We start from the raw sequence: 16,057 nt of genomic DNA on the forward strand, positions 1-16,057 counted from the left end.
ACAGCAGCGCCGCCATGGCGACTGGAGCCTGGCAACAGGATCTGCCCGTAAAACGTCACTGACAGAAAAATAAGGACATAAATTGCACGAGTAGTAAAGTTAGGGCTTTAAACGTTGTTAACAGGGATACTTGTGGCCGCGGTGTTACGCCTCTACGGGGTGTAGTTGCGTGGAGGAAAGCCCACCCTTTCATTATCTCATTTGAAGATGTGCTTCTCGGCAGTTTGGGGAAAGGTGGTCTCTAGTGGTCCATTAGCCGACTTGGATGCGGGCGCCTGCAGACCGGGCCTGTTAACGTTCTCTCGCCGCCACCCACCTCACTGCTGCTACCGTCTGCATATGTTTACCTCCATGCGCGGCTTTGGCGCCGCACAGAGTGACGAGTCACCGTGAAGGAGGGGTCTGCTCTTTTCTTCCTCGAGAGGACAGGGTGGCGAGGGGGGGGTGAGAACTTGTGATGCGCTCAGTGGAAAACAGACTGCATAATGGCGAGAGTCAGGTGGATTGGCCTGCCGTCTCGGGAGAAATAAGGGAGCAATTTCTATTCCATATTTGATGGCGGGGGCCCCTGAAAAATTCTATTCACAAATCCAAACAGAAACAAAGCCTCCGGGAGGTCAGACACACTCTCTCCTGTAGCTTCCTGCATAATGGGCCTGCCTGAAGACCTGTAGGGGGTGGGCGGGCTGTCGGAGAGTCTCATTGTCTGCTCACTGATCAATTTAAACTGCTTCCGCACGTTTTGTTTGGATTTGTTCCCTTTGCTGTGCCTTTTCCCTCTTCTCGTTTCTCCCCTGTATCTGACAGATAGAGAGAGCCGAGGACTGGCGTCCTGTCACAGTGATTTATGAGCACGTCACGGTGCTAAGTCGCTCCGCTCGCCCGTCTCAAGCTCATAGGAGCGCTTCGTTAATGAATGGACCCTCACACCCCTCTCCAAACGGGAGGCTCCTTAATGTTAGGGTAAAACTACGCCGCCCTCCCAGGGAGGGACCCCCACGCTGCCTTGCCCCAGTTGGAGAATAATCAGCCTTGGCGCTTTTGTCATCGAATGCTCTTCGTTGTTCTGTTTTCTGCCTGTTTAACAGATTCATTAACCCATCTTCCAAATTCTCACCACTGAGAGATTACCATCTCCATTACCATCTCTTCATATCCAGCACGAAATGTCACAAATGCCTGTTTTAAATGGTTAATTATGTTAACTAAGTGTTAGTTTATATAGTTTATAGGCAATTCTGTTGGCATAGAGATGGGCAACAGCCTGCGATTGCACTAGGATGCCAACTGCAAATCAAGGTGCATGGGACCAGCCGGCCCAGCCTGTCACCCTGTGGCAGGCTGCTGAAGGCTTGACAGCACCCTGACGGATGAGGAGCTCACCTCTTTCGCTTGTTTGCCTGGTTGCTGCTGCTGTAAGAGCTGCAGGTGCAGCTGCTCCTGCTGCTTTTTATAAAACTCCTGCAGATGTTGCTGTGGAGAGAAACAAAGCGATAGAGTGTGAGATTCTGTAAATATAATGTTGATCAAATTATGGTTGCATTAATTATTACCAGTGGCTTCTTTATTTATTAAGTAATTTTAGAATTTGTATCAGGTCATTTAGCTAAAGAACACGTGCTCACAATTCTTTTCTTCTTTGAATGTTTGACTTCTAACATTTAATCCTGGATACAAAAATAATCTGGATTCTGTATGTGACACAACCCTGCATGTTTTCCATTGCTTTTCCATATGGCCTTTTAAAATGGTCCCACACATTAGCAAAAGAGGGCTAATCAATCATACTAGCAATATATTTTTTTTTGCCAGACACCCCGACAGGAAATTTAAACATGAGTGCAGCTCACTGGGGATCCAGATTCATCACAGTGAATTAATGCCTTTAACACACATAGTGCTACTCTAAGAAAAAGAGACATGCTAGTTAAAATATGAGCACAGCTCTTTTCTTCAGAACTTTGGGGAGGACATCTGTAACACAAGCGCTGTGGTGAAGTGAAAACAATTCATCAAGGACTTTACTATGCTACCCAATATAGACAATAATTAATACGTACACTGATCTGAAAGTAAACACGAAGCAATGGATGGGTGCTTACAGATTTAAGCAGAAAAAGTTCACTTTAGATAAGCAGGTTCTTAATAATTTGAAACCATCACTACAGATTGTACGTATTTTGGGATCCTACAGTTAACTATCAATTAAAAATCAATGACATCAATATGCAAGTGTGTCAATACATTTCTTATATATGCAGAATATAGCTATTTTTTGGGGTTATATTGAACTAGTCATCTGTTTGCTGTTCTTGGACATATTTGTGTGTGTGTCCACTATACCTGCTGTAGCATGACTGCCTGCTGCTGTTGCAGCAGGGCCTGTAGCTGCTGCGGGGACAGAACCTGCTGCTGGAGAATCTGCTGCATCTGCTGGGAGGTGATGACCTGTGGACTCATCATGGCCACAGACACCGGCACCTTTGTGAGAAAAAGAGAGAGGGAGACAAGATGAGTGAACAAGATGCCACTTTTATTGTAAACAGACAGGTGTGTGTGTGAGAGCAGTGTGTGTGTATGTGTGTGTGTATGCCTTTATTTTTGTCATAGCGCCCTATGAGAAAAGCACTGGTTTTTAAAATAGACATAGACCTTAATTAGCTACCCAACCCGACCTCCCTCAGGCACACAATCCCGTCCACTAACACACCGGCTGCTGACAGTCGGAATGAAACATGCAACTTTAGAGCCGGCCGGAAGACTCCGGCAGGTAGGTGCAGGCCGATGCCGCTGTCAACTGCACTTTTTATTGGCGGAGGGCTTGCGATTGCCAGTTGCCTGTTTAATTAATTTCTTTTCTGGCTTGCGGTGAACAGAGGATTTAAGATACGCTCTACCCCAAAAGCAGCCAGGGGCGTAGTTCTTCCCTGACATGTCACTTTAAAAAATTCATGTCATTTCTAGGTGATAAGAATCATTACAATACAAGCTGTCAAGCCTGCGTATGGAGTATGGAGGGGAGCCCCACCCTGTGTTGGGGTGGGGTGGGGGGGAAGTATATTTTTCAGACCAAAGTATTATTTATTTATTTATTTTCCAGAAAGAAAAAAAAAAAAAAAAAAAAAAAAAACATGCCTGCTGGAACAACAGATCAATAGAGCAGGAATCTGCAACTTTTTTCCCTCGCCTTTGATTGCCTGTGCGCACAGTAGCTGGGGAGCGTGCGCTAACCTTTATATTACTTGTATTAAATTCTTCATCGCTGCTTAAAAATTGAACAATGACTGGAATGAATAGAGGGGCCTGTGATGACTGTTTACTCGGCAGGATGGGCGAGAAGCACTGCTGGGGCAGAGGAAAGAAAGAGAATATCCACCTGTTTCTCTTCTCCACCTGTCACTGAGACGGTTTAATCTTGCAGGCGTTTTCTCTTTGTTTATTGCAGCGCTGTTTCATATTGCAACGTCCGATAGGATTATCTACACAGCGGCTACGTTAGTTGAAAGAGGCTCTTGCAGCTTCAGGTGTCAATGTGTTTGCCATAAAAAAAAAAATTCGCAATTTTTCCCCCTTTCCCTTTCGACGATCAGAACCGCAGACATCTCTCAGCCCGGCGATCTCGTTCGTTTGTTCGCCACGTGGAGGGCCGTCCTCTTTCGAACAATGTCAGGGGGCCAAGTGACACATTTCCGTCCCCGGCGCTGGCTAATCAAGCGTCCTGATTGCTTTGCGTACATCTCCGCGGCGTGGGCCTTGACACGTCCTTGTTTTTTTTTTTTTTCTGCTCTCTGTGGCTAGCTCAGGTTCCCCCCTCTTTGATTAGCTGAGACATTTGCATGGTCACTACACATTTTTCATTTTAGAAGTCATTATGCATTAGCGCTCCTGATCGCTCAGCTTGACTAATCCTGATGAACTGAGAAATCACCAGCTGAAGGTCAAACTCCATCCCCTTTTTTTCCCACTCGCGCATTCATATTCATATTTCAACAAATCCCACTACCTTTGTTCATTAGGGCTCGGCTAAAGAGGAGAAAGAAAATACACTCCTCCAGCCATGTTTAGACAAATGCCTCCCCATACCCTTTCTTCAGGGACTCAGAACAGAAAACATTGTTTTTTTTCTGAAGAACAAAGCAACAAAGTCACAAATTAAACAGCTACACGTAATTATGCAAATGCATGCTCACACCTTCAATGTTATTAAACCTTAAGACACTCGGCGATGTGTAATTACCCTCCTGTTCACCTGGGTCTCCGTACCGGACTACGCGTCAAGCCAGAAAAAAACCCCACAACAGTGCATGCTCTCATTTGCACGTAGTATTTGTGTATTTAAATGAGGCCTGATTGTTACGACACGCTGTGACCGTCGCCAGCCATTTTGAATAATGAACAAACTTGTGAAACGACGGTTTGCCCTGAGCTTTTTTGAATGGGTTAAATAATGTGCATGGAGATGGAAGACACCAGGAATGGGGTGTATGGGCCATTTATTTCAGGCACGGGGAAGAAAGGAAAGACAACAGTTAAACAGCGAAAAAAACAAATGAAGTCAGGAGGAGCGCCCCCCCCCCCCCCCCCCCCACCTTTGATTCCTTCCCTAAGCTTTTTAGAGCCATGATGGATGATAATCATCTTCGTTTCAGCTCTCCTCGGCACACAAAGGCCGAGTCAGGGAGAGAGAGAATAAGGGGGAGAAAGCAAGAGGCAAAAAGGCAGCGGTGGCGACGAGGCCGCGGCCCATTCATCGCCCCCCAGTCCCCGACACAATGCTAATTCCAGTCGTTTAACGGCAGGCCTTTCTGCTTGATGTATCCGAGCTCGCCAGATGAAAGTGGATAAGTAATTGCTCTCCTGGTTCTTATTCTTCACTGACAACCCATAAATTTAATTTTACACACACGTTCATTTACATTTTGGAGTATATGACATGATAATTGCCGGAATATAACACCTCCATTCCGCTGGATGCCGCCGCGGCCCATGATTGACAAGCCAGATGAATTGAAATGAACAGACCCTGAATTGGCTTCTCCTCGAAAATGATTTTTGCCAAGGAGGAAATTAATGAGCATTTATAGGGGGAAAAGGGGGGATCGGCGGTGGTAAACATGTGCAGTCAACCAGAAGACTGCTTACGTGAAGAAGAAGAACAAGAAAAAAAGCACAAGGATATCCAACAAAAGACTCTTCACATTGTCACTGATCTGAGTCTGCGATCTTAAGGAGCCGTCACACTACTTGAGCTCTTCATTCTGTAAACAGCTCCGTATAAAACCTACGTCAAGACGTCATACGTCAGAAGACGTTTTTGTCTCAGTTAACCTCACCTTACCTACCTTCCAGCTGGAGGCTCCTATTAACACGTATGCATCTGTGACATTCGGACAGACAGCAGAAAGCTGCGACTCTCAGTGCAGGGACCTTTTAAATGGGCTCCTGGTGAGAAAACACTAGTGGCCCTCTCAGAAGATCAAGCCCATCATTATGGCAATACTTGTCAGACTCAGAGCCAAGAACGAGCTTCTCACCACGAGTAAAAAAGGTCAGCTTCTCAGGAGGTGGACACCCAAACACACACATAGGGTACAGTTTTTTACAGCTCAACATAAGGGGCTTGTGTGGTGCTCGGCCACTAATAAATAAGAAAGATCTGCTTGCTATCTGTATGGAGAAGAGGAACTGACTACCAACTCAACCCTTTTTGTGGGTTTTTACAGAGAAATCTAAAAATAGAGAAGCCAACAAACCCTAGTTCCCCATTCTCCTGTCAAAAGTTCTGTTTTCTCTGTTTTCCCTTTGCTGTCTTAGCTCATAATACATGTTCATGGGGCCTTTAGTAAACGTCATAAACATGACCTCTGCAAAGGTCAGCTCATGATCACATCCATGCTCAAACAAAACATGCAGATAGATTATCAGAGCTTTCGTTCAAGAAGTTGGAAAAAAGTCCATGCACCGTTAATGTGTTTGACCTAAAGAAATAGTGGCATCAGGGCCTGTGCCCAGCAGTATTGGAACGCGAGAGCCCTATGCAATTATCACTGCAAGCTGGCTTCCTCTGCACCAGATACCAGCGCTGACACCAATTGGCCATGGAGGAGATAGTACAGGACTTAAAACAATTAGGGAATTTAAACAATTCTGTGCTTTTGAATCCTTTGGCTGAATAAGTGAGGCTCGGCACAGATCAGACGTGTGGTGTAAACAGGAAAGGAGAGCGCAGTGTCCCCCTCCCCGCCAGCCCCTGCTCTCCAGCCGAGGGCACAGTGCCACCTCAGATGCTGTTAAGATAAATAAAGTGAGGAATGGAGGGATGTTAGGAGGTAATTACTTTGGTTCTTTGGCAGCGTGAGCGGTGGTGTTAATTAAAGTGTGAGGCCATTCCTGCCCAGAGAGAGAAAGAGAAAGAAAGAAAGGAATACAGATTCCTCCACTGTGGACCGCTAATTCATCTCAGTCTCACCGTGCTCCCCGGGGGCGGCCAGTCCCAAACTCAGCCCACTGCAGAGTGCTGGGCCCTTCCTGACCCCTGCGAGCCCTTTCAGCCGACACTGCTAATTTCCCTGCCAATTAATGAGTGTGTTAGGCAAGGGTTTACATGGGGGGGGGTCATCAGTCTGTGGGACCACCAGGACTCCAGACAAGCAAGACCTACAAACTTCCTCACAGAACAATACAGATACAGTAAATGTACAGCATCTACTCTGGATTGGAGGCGTTACAGCAGACACCATGCACATATGAGCAAAGCAATTACACATACACACACACACACACACACACACATATGATTCGGATTAGAAGATCAGTCCCCCAGATCCTGAGGAAGTTAAGTAGATTATGGAACGTTGTTTCACCAAATCAAATCACTTAGCAGTACAGCAGAGTGTAATGCATTTACAGGGCAAAAAAAATGGTGGCACTTGGGTTATTAAAACAGTTTGGAAGGTAAATTTATATCAACAGTGGTGACTGGTCGCATGTGGAAATTTCTGATTTGGATGGGTCAAAGAAAATCTAAATTTCTGAGTCTCAATGAGCTGCTCTTACACAATTAGTCTTCTGATTGAACCACTGTCTAACTTTCACTCAAATTCAGACTAAATCAAGGCTGGTTCAACCGTATTATTGTCAAAAGCTGTGTTGTGCAATAGCAATATTTACAAAATGCTGATAAAACTACGTCACACTTGATTTTCAAAATCCACCTGCTTGCATTGGGTGTTTGTTCTGTTGGGACGGTTAACGTGAATGTGAAAAGTGTGACGTCTAATCTCAGCTTTCAGTGAGAGATGAGAAAACTGCACGAAGCTGAAACAGGTCAAGCATTCGAGGTCGAGTACTGCAGCAACACTGGACGTCATGAGTCAAACAGGCACTTGGTGGATTTTCAATCACAGAACATAAAGGATGAAAGTGGTTCTTTAAGTGATTGAGAATGCACAGCAGGCCATCGTCCATCCAATACCTCTCACGCGCGTTTCTTAGCCGAGGAACCTCTTACTTTAAGCAGTGGAGGCTTAAAATCGTAGGTTCCTTCCCTTTTCTCTTGTCTTTTCTTCCCTGCCTGCATTTTCTTCAAAGCTCTCTGATGTTGCAGGTAATAGGGAGTCCAGTGGATCCCGACTCTTCATCAAATGACACACGGTAAATTACATGTGCTTCAAGCAGCTGGGTGAATTACAGTTCATCACTTGGAAAGGCTTCCCACTACCACGGCTACATGTATCAGATCTGCCTGTTAGGAGCCAATTAACATCCTGGCCGGAGTAATCAGATTGCCCGTGTTAGGGGTTGGTATAACTCGTTTATTGCGCCCATGTATCTTCTGTCAGAAGGCGAATTTGTTGCTGCTACATCAAAGCTTGCCAGCAGTTTTTTTTTTTTATTCTCTCTTCCCCCTCCTCCCTCACTCTCACACTCTGCCACTTGCCTCGGGGTTATATTCCAACTTCTTTTGCATCACAATGATGAACCCAGCTCCATCCGCTGCAATTTACCTGTTCACTCCTGTAGGTGTAACCAGGAAAAAAGTGTGTTTTCTTGTTACAAAAGCAATAACTGCAGGTGTCCAAGGGATATGTACTGACATTTTCATATTTTTTAAGCGTCAACATATTTTTTTTTCAATCGCTGCAATTGATGCATTGAAATTTTTTTTCTTAATGAATTGATTTTACCGGAAGGAAGAGAGCTGATAACGAATGTAAATGTTAAAAAAAGGCAACAGATCCTTTCATATATATTTTGCTCAATTTTTCCTTCCCAATTGTCCCTCTCCTCTCTCCCTCTCGCACTCTCTTTTTGCGGTGTTCCAGTTGGAGGAATAAGTAGATGAATTTTAAGGAACACGGAGCCGGAGTCTTTTGATGAGATGTGCAGGGCTGACCTTTAAAGCGGTGACACTCCTGTGGATGGCCCAGTGCTCACGGTGTGATTGGGTGGGATATCTGAGTGGCGCTGAGAAGGCAGGAGAGGAACAAAGCTCGGCGCTCACAGGTCCCCTCATCCATAAAACACCAACCTGAGTTCAGCCGCAAAAAAATACAGCAGCCCGAAAATGTATTCAACTCCCAAGCTCTCTTTTGTGCACCACAAAATTGAGATATAAAGAAAGTTCATTATTGACTTTTTACAAATGAATAAATATAATTCTGAAACATTAATAATTTAAAATTATTCAACCTATAAATCTTATAAATTATTACAGCATTACATTTATTCAGAGTAATGCTGCAGGATTAATTATTGAAATATACTACTACACTTTCTTGAATTAATACCAAAATATATATTCTTAGTATTACTAAACTCGAAATCATAACGTTGCCGATCAATGGGAATATCAATATTGCAATTTTGATCAATATGATTATGATATGATAAGCAGGCTCTGGGGTTCTGGGCTTTGACCTCTCATAGACCCCTGAGTTCAAGCTTCTCCATTTCGGTATCTCCTGCATTTCGGGTTACTGTCTGTAAAGCACAAAATCGCGGCCATAACATTGCGACGTCACATTCATGCTTTGGCCTCAGACGTTTGGAATTAGATGCCCATGATCTAATAAGCCTACTGTGAACACAATCTCTTTTAATACATTTTGTCTACAGGTCTTGGGAGACTAGAGGCCTTGCCTGAATTATCAGATGGAATGGAATTCTTCAGACGGAATGTACTTGGAATGGGGACAGCAGATCGTCTCCATTGTTGTCTTTTTTTCTTTTCAGGAGATACTTCGAGGAGGCGTGGTGAAACTGGCAGTAACATCAAAGGAAGAGATAAGGAGCTGTGGGCGTTAAATCAAGAAACCCCGCTTCCTTTCCTCAAGATGAAGTGGCTCGGATGTGGGATTAAGGAATCAGTTAATTTCCTAAGTGCGGATGGTTAAATGAAGCCTTGACACTCCAGGCCGGCGTGTGTGCTGCGTAATTTGCACATCTGTCCCCTTCCTGATGACCACATGCGGCTTCCTTCCTCCGCTTTGTTCGTGGCTCCGTCCCCTTTTGTGTCTTCACCTCGTTAGTGCCCTCTCACCCTCTCGCCACCACCATCCCCCCCCCGTGCTGCTTACAGCAAGCTATGAGGAAAAGGTCAAGGTTCAGCCCACTCGCTTTATGCACACTCTGTGACATCCTGGGTCCCCTTCCACCACCGCTGTCACGTTAAGAGCAAGCAAGGCTGCAGCGAGAGAGACTTGTGTGTGTGTGTGTGTGTGTGTGTGTGTGTGTGTTGTTTGCTCTGTGTTCCCTGAGCGCTCAGAATCCAGGCCTCACTCCTCTTTGCCAGCATGCTGAACACACGCCGCCACCGCACTTTTAGAGACGCCCAGGCGAAGGCGATAGCCGCCACCGCAATATGAGAGGCGTGGGCAAACAACAACGATGTGACAAGTGCGCCGGTTTATGCTTTATTTATTTTTTCGATATTTTGTTTGGGGTGTTTTCGGGTGGCGGTGGGAGGACGGCTGTCACATGCGAGGGCTGCGACAATGGGCTCGACTCTGTAATCCCTGCTTCTCTTTCGTCCTCCGCGCCTCTTTATTTGTATTTTAAATGTCAGTGTATAAATGTGTCGGGGAGATATTACAGCGGCGAGGCGGGGAGAGGGCAGGAGAGGGGAGAACGCGGAACGAGGAGCGGAGGGAAGGAAGGAGAGAGGAGAGAGTGTTGTGCGCCCTGGGAAATCCTTGTAAGCAGCCGCGGCGGAGGCAAAGGGATTTACGGGGAGAAATAGGTGTTTATTGACTGCTCCCGTGGGCTTACCGTGTAATAATAGACCTGTCACATTACGCAAATGTGGAGGAAGCTGCTCGCGCGCTCGTGTCAACGCGAGCGATGGAGGAGCGCAGGTTAGTCAGGTGCGTTGGCTCTCCGCGTTAATGGAAGTAATTAAAGGGAACGGACTCAGACTCCTGCGCGTTAAATTATTTACGAGGCATGATCTATGGGCCGCGTCCGCTCGCTTGTACGCCGCTAAAAGGCCCGGATTTGTCATCTTCTGGAACATGTAGGCTTCTTTTTTTTCCCCCCTCCCTCCTTTACAACAATCCAATGTTTTCTCGCTGTCTGAGGAGGCTAAGTGGGCGATTAGTTTTGCCGTGTAGCGAATGGCTGTCACGGAATTGAACAGGACAAACATCCCCTCCTCCAAGACGGAATGTAATATCCAATATGAGGGCCGCGACTAACAAACCCATTGATCCCGCTGACAAGGGACGGATTTCGGCGCCGCGTTTGCTTTCCGCGTTTTTTAGACTTTAAAACAAGAAAGGGGTGCAGATGTTAATAAAGGCCGGATCAACAGATGGGATCGACTGCAGCCACTTGCCACTCGCCACGGCCCTGATTTCTATTGATTCCCATCGCCAACACAAGGAGAGGACGGAGTAAGCAAATGTAAATATTCAATATTTACTATCCCGGCCTGTTATTAGAGCTGTCGGCGCGGCCATAGCCTGACAGCCATCAGTGACACATTCTCCTCCAATATCCCCTCTACCTGCAAGCAATCTGCGGACCGGACCTCCCGTCATTCTCTAAACACACAACGGAAAGGCCACACATGCTCAACAGTGTGTACTGTTGTGCTGCCAGGCGGAGTCAGAACAAGGGGGAAGAGAAGAAGAGACGCGCACGGGCGATGAGACTGTTCAGGCGGGCGAACCGGCGGTGCAGGAGGCACAGACTCAAATCACTCACGTGAAAGGAAGCATGACAGAACCCCCCCCTCCTACACCCACTGTGAACCTTATCTTTTTTGCCACCACATAATTAGGTACACAGGGGTGCGACTCCAATCGGAGGTGTCGTCATTGTCATACTCCAGCAAAAAAAAAATATTAACGGCGAGTTTAACGCCATTTTTCCCTCCTTTAATTAAATGCAGAGGGGCACTAATGAGGTAAACCACTGCTCCTTGATAGCACTTATTACCAAAGGGGAGGGCACACGCTCACACTCCAATTTAAACCCAAAAATAAGAAGTTGAGCAGATGTCAAGTGCTTACATAATTTGAAGGCAGCGAAAGGGAGGCGAATTATGAATCTGTACTGCGAAGGAACCAGCCGACATGCTGGGCAGGGAGCGTAGCGTGCGCCGCACATTTGTGACCTTTATCCAAATAACTGGCAACAAGAATAGACAGCGATTTGAATCAATACGGCAAATTATCTTAGAGGAGCCAAATGGCAGCTAGTTAAAGTGAGCTGCCTCGGCGAGGCATGTTGGGTGCGACAGGATTCGATACCTGCGTCTGCAGGCCCGCGCTGATTACGATCGATGCTGGTACGACATACCGATGGGTGACAAATTAAAAAGGGAAAAAAGCAACACATTAAGCAGCACAAGCAGGTTGTTCAGATCCTCCAGCCTCTTACGATGTTGGAGAGACTGACACCATGGGGTGGTGGACCCCTAAAATCTCCTAGAGGCGTTGAGCTGGTGACAATTAAAAAAAGTTCCTTCACTATTTAATTATGCTTCTGTCATGATCCTGGTGAACAATGCTCTCCATGTTTCAACACAGGACAAAGGTGGACAAAAACCATGCCTGTAATATGATCTCACAAATTAGTTTTTCCTTCACTTTGTCACCAGTCTCTATGTCACCTTTGCTGTCCCATAAACCCAAACCACGAAAGCCTCAGCGTCTAACCACACCACACCTCACACCCCCAAAGCCCACAGAGAACAAGAACATATCTTCAAGAGTCAACAGAAAGTTTGCTGAAAAGTGATAAGACTCTTTTTTTTGTTACTCTTGAATGAGAAAATAAAATCATACAGCTTTCTTAAAGATCAGGCTTGTCAGGTTTAGAATTGCAATGGCGGCTCTAGAATTGCATTGCCAAGTCAAACAGACTTGCGGAGCAGAGGAAATCTTCTTCGGAGAAACCATGTATTATGGATGGACTTAAGAGATTAGTGGCGAGCTGCTCACCTGCAGTGGACGTTGTTTGTCGTTGTTCTTTGGAGACTTCAGGCCACTGCCTGGCTGCTGTAGAAGTAATTGCCTTGCTGCCTGTAAGGCCTGGAAGAAAGAATCAGAAAAGAAAAAAAAAAACACTTGTGTGAAACTTCTTTCTGTTCCTTGTAAGTTGAGATTGAGACTCCAAAAATACACAACACACACGCACACACACACACACATATATATATGAAATTATATCCCTTCACTCGTTCTTTAATATACACCTAGCCACATGCACGGAAGCATTTCTGTGATAATTCGCGCCGTGGTGATCAAGGATAAATACAGTTTGTCTAAAGGACCCTTGAAAAAGAAAGCGAGCGAGAGCGACAGGGAGAAACGAGAGAGCGTCAGTGGAATTGACCTGTCTAGTGTGTGCTCAACTGAAATACCCACTTCTCGGCAAATTACCAGTCCATTTGCATATTCATAATATCAATTTGAAGTAGAGGCAGACGATGTGAAGTGTTCCTAGAAGCTGTAATTAAAGTTGACAAAATCAACATCAGATTACCTTAGGAGTGAATTAACAAGGAGCTGTGCTTTTTTTTTTCTTTGACGGCGTGCATTAGCGGCGCTTGTGAGCAGACAGGGGGAAAATGTCCTCTTTTTCCGCCTGATGGAATTAGCGTCCTACACTTTATACACAAGAATGAAAAACTAAAAAAAAAAATAAAGAAACAGCGAGAGAGATGCTGGATGATGCTTTTTTTTTTTGTCTAGCTTGTGAAAATTACCCATGTAGCATCATTCGTGGGCTGAAGCAATGAAGAATTGGGGAGAGTCGAGGGAAGCTGTAGCCAGCAAAACAGTGAATGTGGTCGGAAAAAAACACACACAACAGCATAACAAAACCAAAAACTTCACAGGTGTTGCTTTGAAAGGCAGAGCGAGGGAAAAGGAGAAGAAGCAGTAGAAGACAAAAAGAAGACGAAGAAGAAGGAAAAAAAGCCTTCAGATACAGAGTGACACTTCTTCCCTGAGAATCAAGGGCTTGTTTTATTTTTCGGGTGCTTGCCAGTATCCATGACAACAGCTGCTTTGACAGGATGTGCATATGGCACTGCTCCGCCAGCTGGTGTGAACAATGTTTGAACTAGTACATTGAGATGCTGAGCAAACAGGGCGAGAAAAGGGAGCGAGCGAGGGAAAGGGGGACAAGCGCGGGGAGGTAGAGAGGGAGAGAGAGTTTGCCTCGCCTCATCTTAACCCCTCTGGGAAGGCAACCCTCCCCCTGATCAATTATGAAAAGACAGGGGGTGTTTGGGAGGGTGGGGTGGGGTGGGTGGGTGTGGGGGGCGGCTACAGTCTGGAGCCAGGCTTCCTGCCCCGCAGTAAACAAACACAATGCAGTGGCGCTGGGTCCTAACAGCATTGATCCGTCTCCTTCAAGAAGACGAGCTGGCCGCCACCGATGGGGTGTCTTTGCCCCCCTCCCCCTTCCGCAAGGTTGGAAGGAGGGTGAAGGTACCCTGCCTTCAAATCTCAGGGTTGATTCTTTATATATTTTTTTCAAGTTCTTCTCTGAGTGCAGTGGTCACTACAGTCCAAAAATGTGTCAATGGTCTAGTGGCAAAGAAACCTGAACCCAACTGTATCTGTACCACTGTACCGGTGCTGGCGATTTCGGGGCTATTTCTGAGGCCAGCAGCGTGGTTCCCGATACTGTCCTAACAGTGTCAGCGGTCAGTGGCCCTGGTCCTACACGGGGACATGGCACCAAACGTTGCTATTATGAAATTGTCCAATTGGATGATATTTCAATGCATTTCATTTATTGGTGAATACTGAAAGCTCACATAATTAGCGTCCTATGCTACAGGAAGTATAAAAGACATTTTTTACTTTTTCAAAAGACATAAAAACCAAAAAAAAAACCTATTAACATTCCAAAGATTTCAATTGTTACTGAAAATAAAAAAAGACCATTAATGCATGGGTTAATTGAATAAATGCATGTATATGTTTATACCTTCTTATACAAGTCAGAGTCACATGAACAGCAATAGGCACAATGCAAACTTTACCACAGGATTTAAAGCAGTTGTATCTTGTGAAGAAAAGCCTGTTTGTGGTTGGGCAGGGAGGGCTAGCAGCTGGCTAATAGATTTAGCACAACACCATTGGCAGGTGAGGCTTTTATCTGAGCTCCTGATCGATAACGACTCACTGTCTTCTGATGAACGACGGGCAAAGTCAAGGAAGTCACTCAATATAACACAAGGGTCAAAAGTAAGCTGCGGAGAAACAGGACATGAAAAGAGACATTCAATGGCTTTTCCAATAGGAAGTGTTGCCACACTGGGACCAGAGGAAGCTAATGAAACTCGACAAAGCCAATAAATGGAAATGTATCATTTCATATCTGCTCATTTGGTTTGGTGTCAGGTTGCTTTATCTTTTTCTTTGTAAGACAAGTGTTGGATGGGTGTATCTGGTACATTTGCATGTGATAATTATTGTTTAATTCTAATAATTTAGAAAGGGTTGAAAATTAATGGGAAAGCTAAAAGAACAAGTCTCAGTAAAGTGCTGGGCACCACAAATGCCAAGAGAGCAGCATCAGTCCTCCATTGATTTTGGTGGAGATACTGTCTCAATTCATAGGTGTTGAGTTGGGTTGAGATCCGGTTGACCGATGGTCATTTCGCATGATTTACATCATCCTGACACTCATCAACCATTCAGAGACACTTGTGTCCTGTGGATGAGGCATCATCATCATCACTCCCATCAGGACAGAAATGTTTCATCATGCGATAAAGGTCACCATCACACAAGAGAAACAGTCACCATCACTTTGTCTTCCTATAAGGGGACAGGTGGACCAAAATACCCCACAAATGAGCTTCTTCACGATTTTTTTTTTAGGTTTTTACAAATAATTGGTCACCCCGTCTTGGCCTATATGTCATGTTTTCATCAAGCGATGTATATGACAACTGTAACCACAATGAAAAGAAAAAAAAAACACATTCCACCCAGATCTGTGCAGCTAAGCACCAAGACCAACAGCTCGTATCATCCAAACTTCGCAGTGAAGCCCCTGCCCCGGGGGACGGTTTCCGTCTGAGTGCCAAACAGGGTTGCTGTGCTTAAGAAATGCCAGCTCCTGTCCATTAATGCACACAGTGGATGAAGAGCACAATGTGTCGCATTCTTAAGAGATGAGTGCCAGCGGAGATCCGTAGCTCCAACATAAATAACAAGGCACTCAGGAGCATATCTGATGTTGATATCCATTGCTGAGGACTGCGGAAAAACACACACACATGCGCACGTATACCCTAACACACACACACACACACACACACACACACACACAGTTCAAGATCCTTATGAAAATAAGATTCAGCCCAAATGGATCTGCCGTAATTGGTCTCAGATAGTGAGGTCAGGAGAAACGTGATACAAGCAACTATTATGTGAAAAAACCCAAGGAGAAACAAGAATGTTTACACAGGCGCTCCCCTGTTACATTAATAGCCGTGCAGAGATCGCTGGAGAGAGACAGACAGACGAAAGGAACATATGTCAGCCACCAAGCCCCCCGCCCCAAACCCCAGTCTGTGTTTGGACTT

At 45.5% G+C, this 16,057-nt stretch overlaps 1 protein-coding gene across 7 annotated transcripts in view; it reads right to left on the reverse strand.

Moving 5' to 3' along the window:
• Nucleotides 1-16,057, reverse strand: part of foxp2 (forkhead box P2) — a 104,577-nt gene that overhangs the window by 31,488 nt on the left and 57,032 nt on the right. For all 7 annotated transcript variants that reach the window (XM_028954583.1, XM_028954586.1, XM_028954585.1 and 4 more), the window contains 3 exons: nucleotides 12,447-12,536; nucleotides 2,344-2,481; nucleotides 1,384-1,473 (listed from right to left, as the gene is read on the reverse strand). In XM_028954583.1, the coding sequence (XP_028810416.1) occupies nucleotides 1,384-1,473; nucleotides 2,344-2,481; nucleotides 12,447-12,536 (318 nt within the window). The remainder of the gene's footprint in view (nucleotides 1-1,383; nucleotides 1,474-2,343; nucleotides 2,482-12,446; nucleotides 12,537-16,057) is intronic.

The sequence above is a fragment of the Denticeps clupeoides genome, chromosome 15 (assembly GCF_900700375.1).
Source record: "Denticeps clupeoides chromosome 15, fDenClu1.1, whole genome shotgun sequence".
Lineage (NCBI taxonomy): Eukaryota > Metazoa > Chordata > Actinopteri > Clupeiformes > Denticipitidae > Denticeps > Denticeps clupeoides.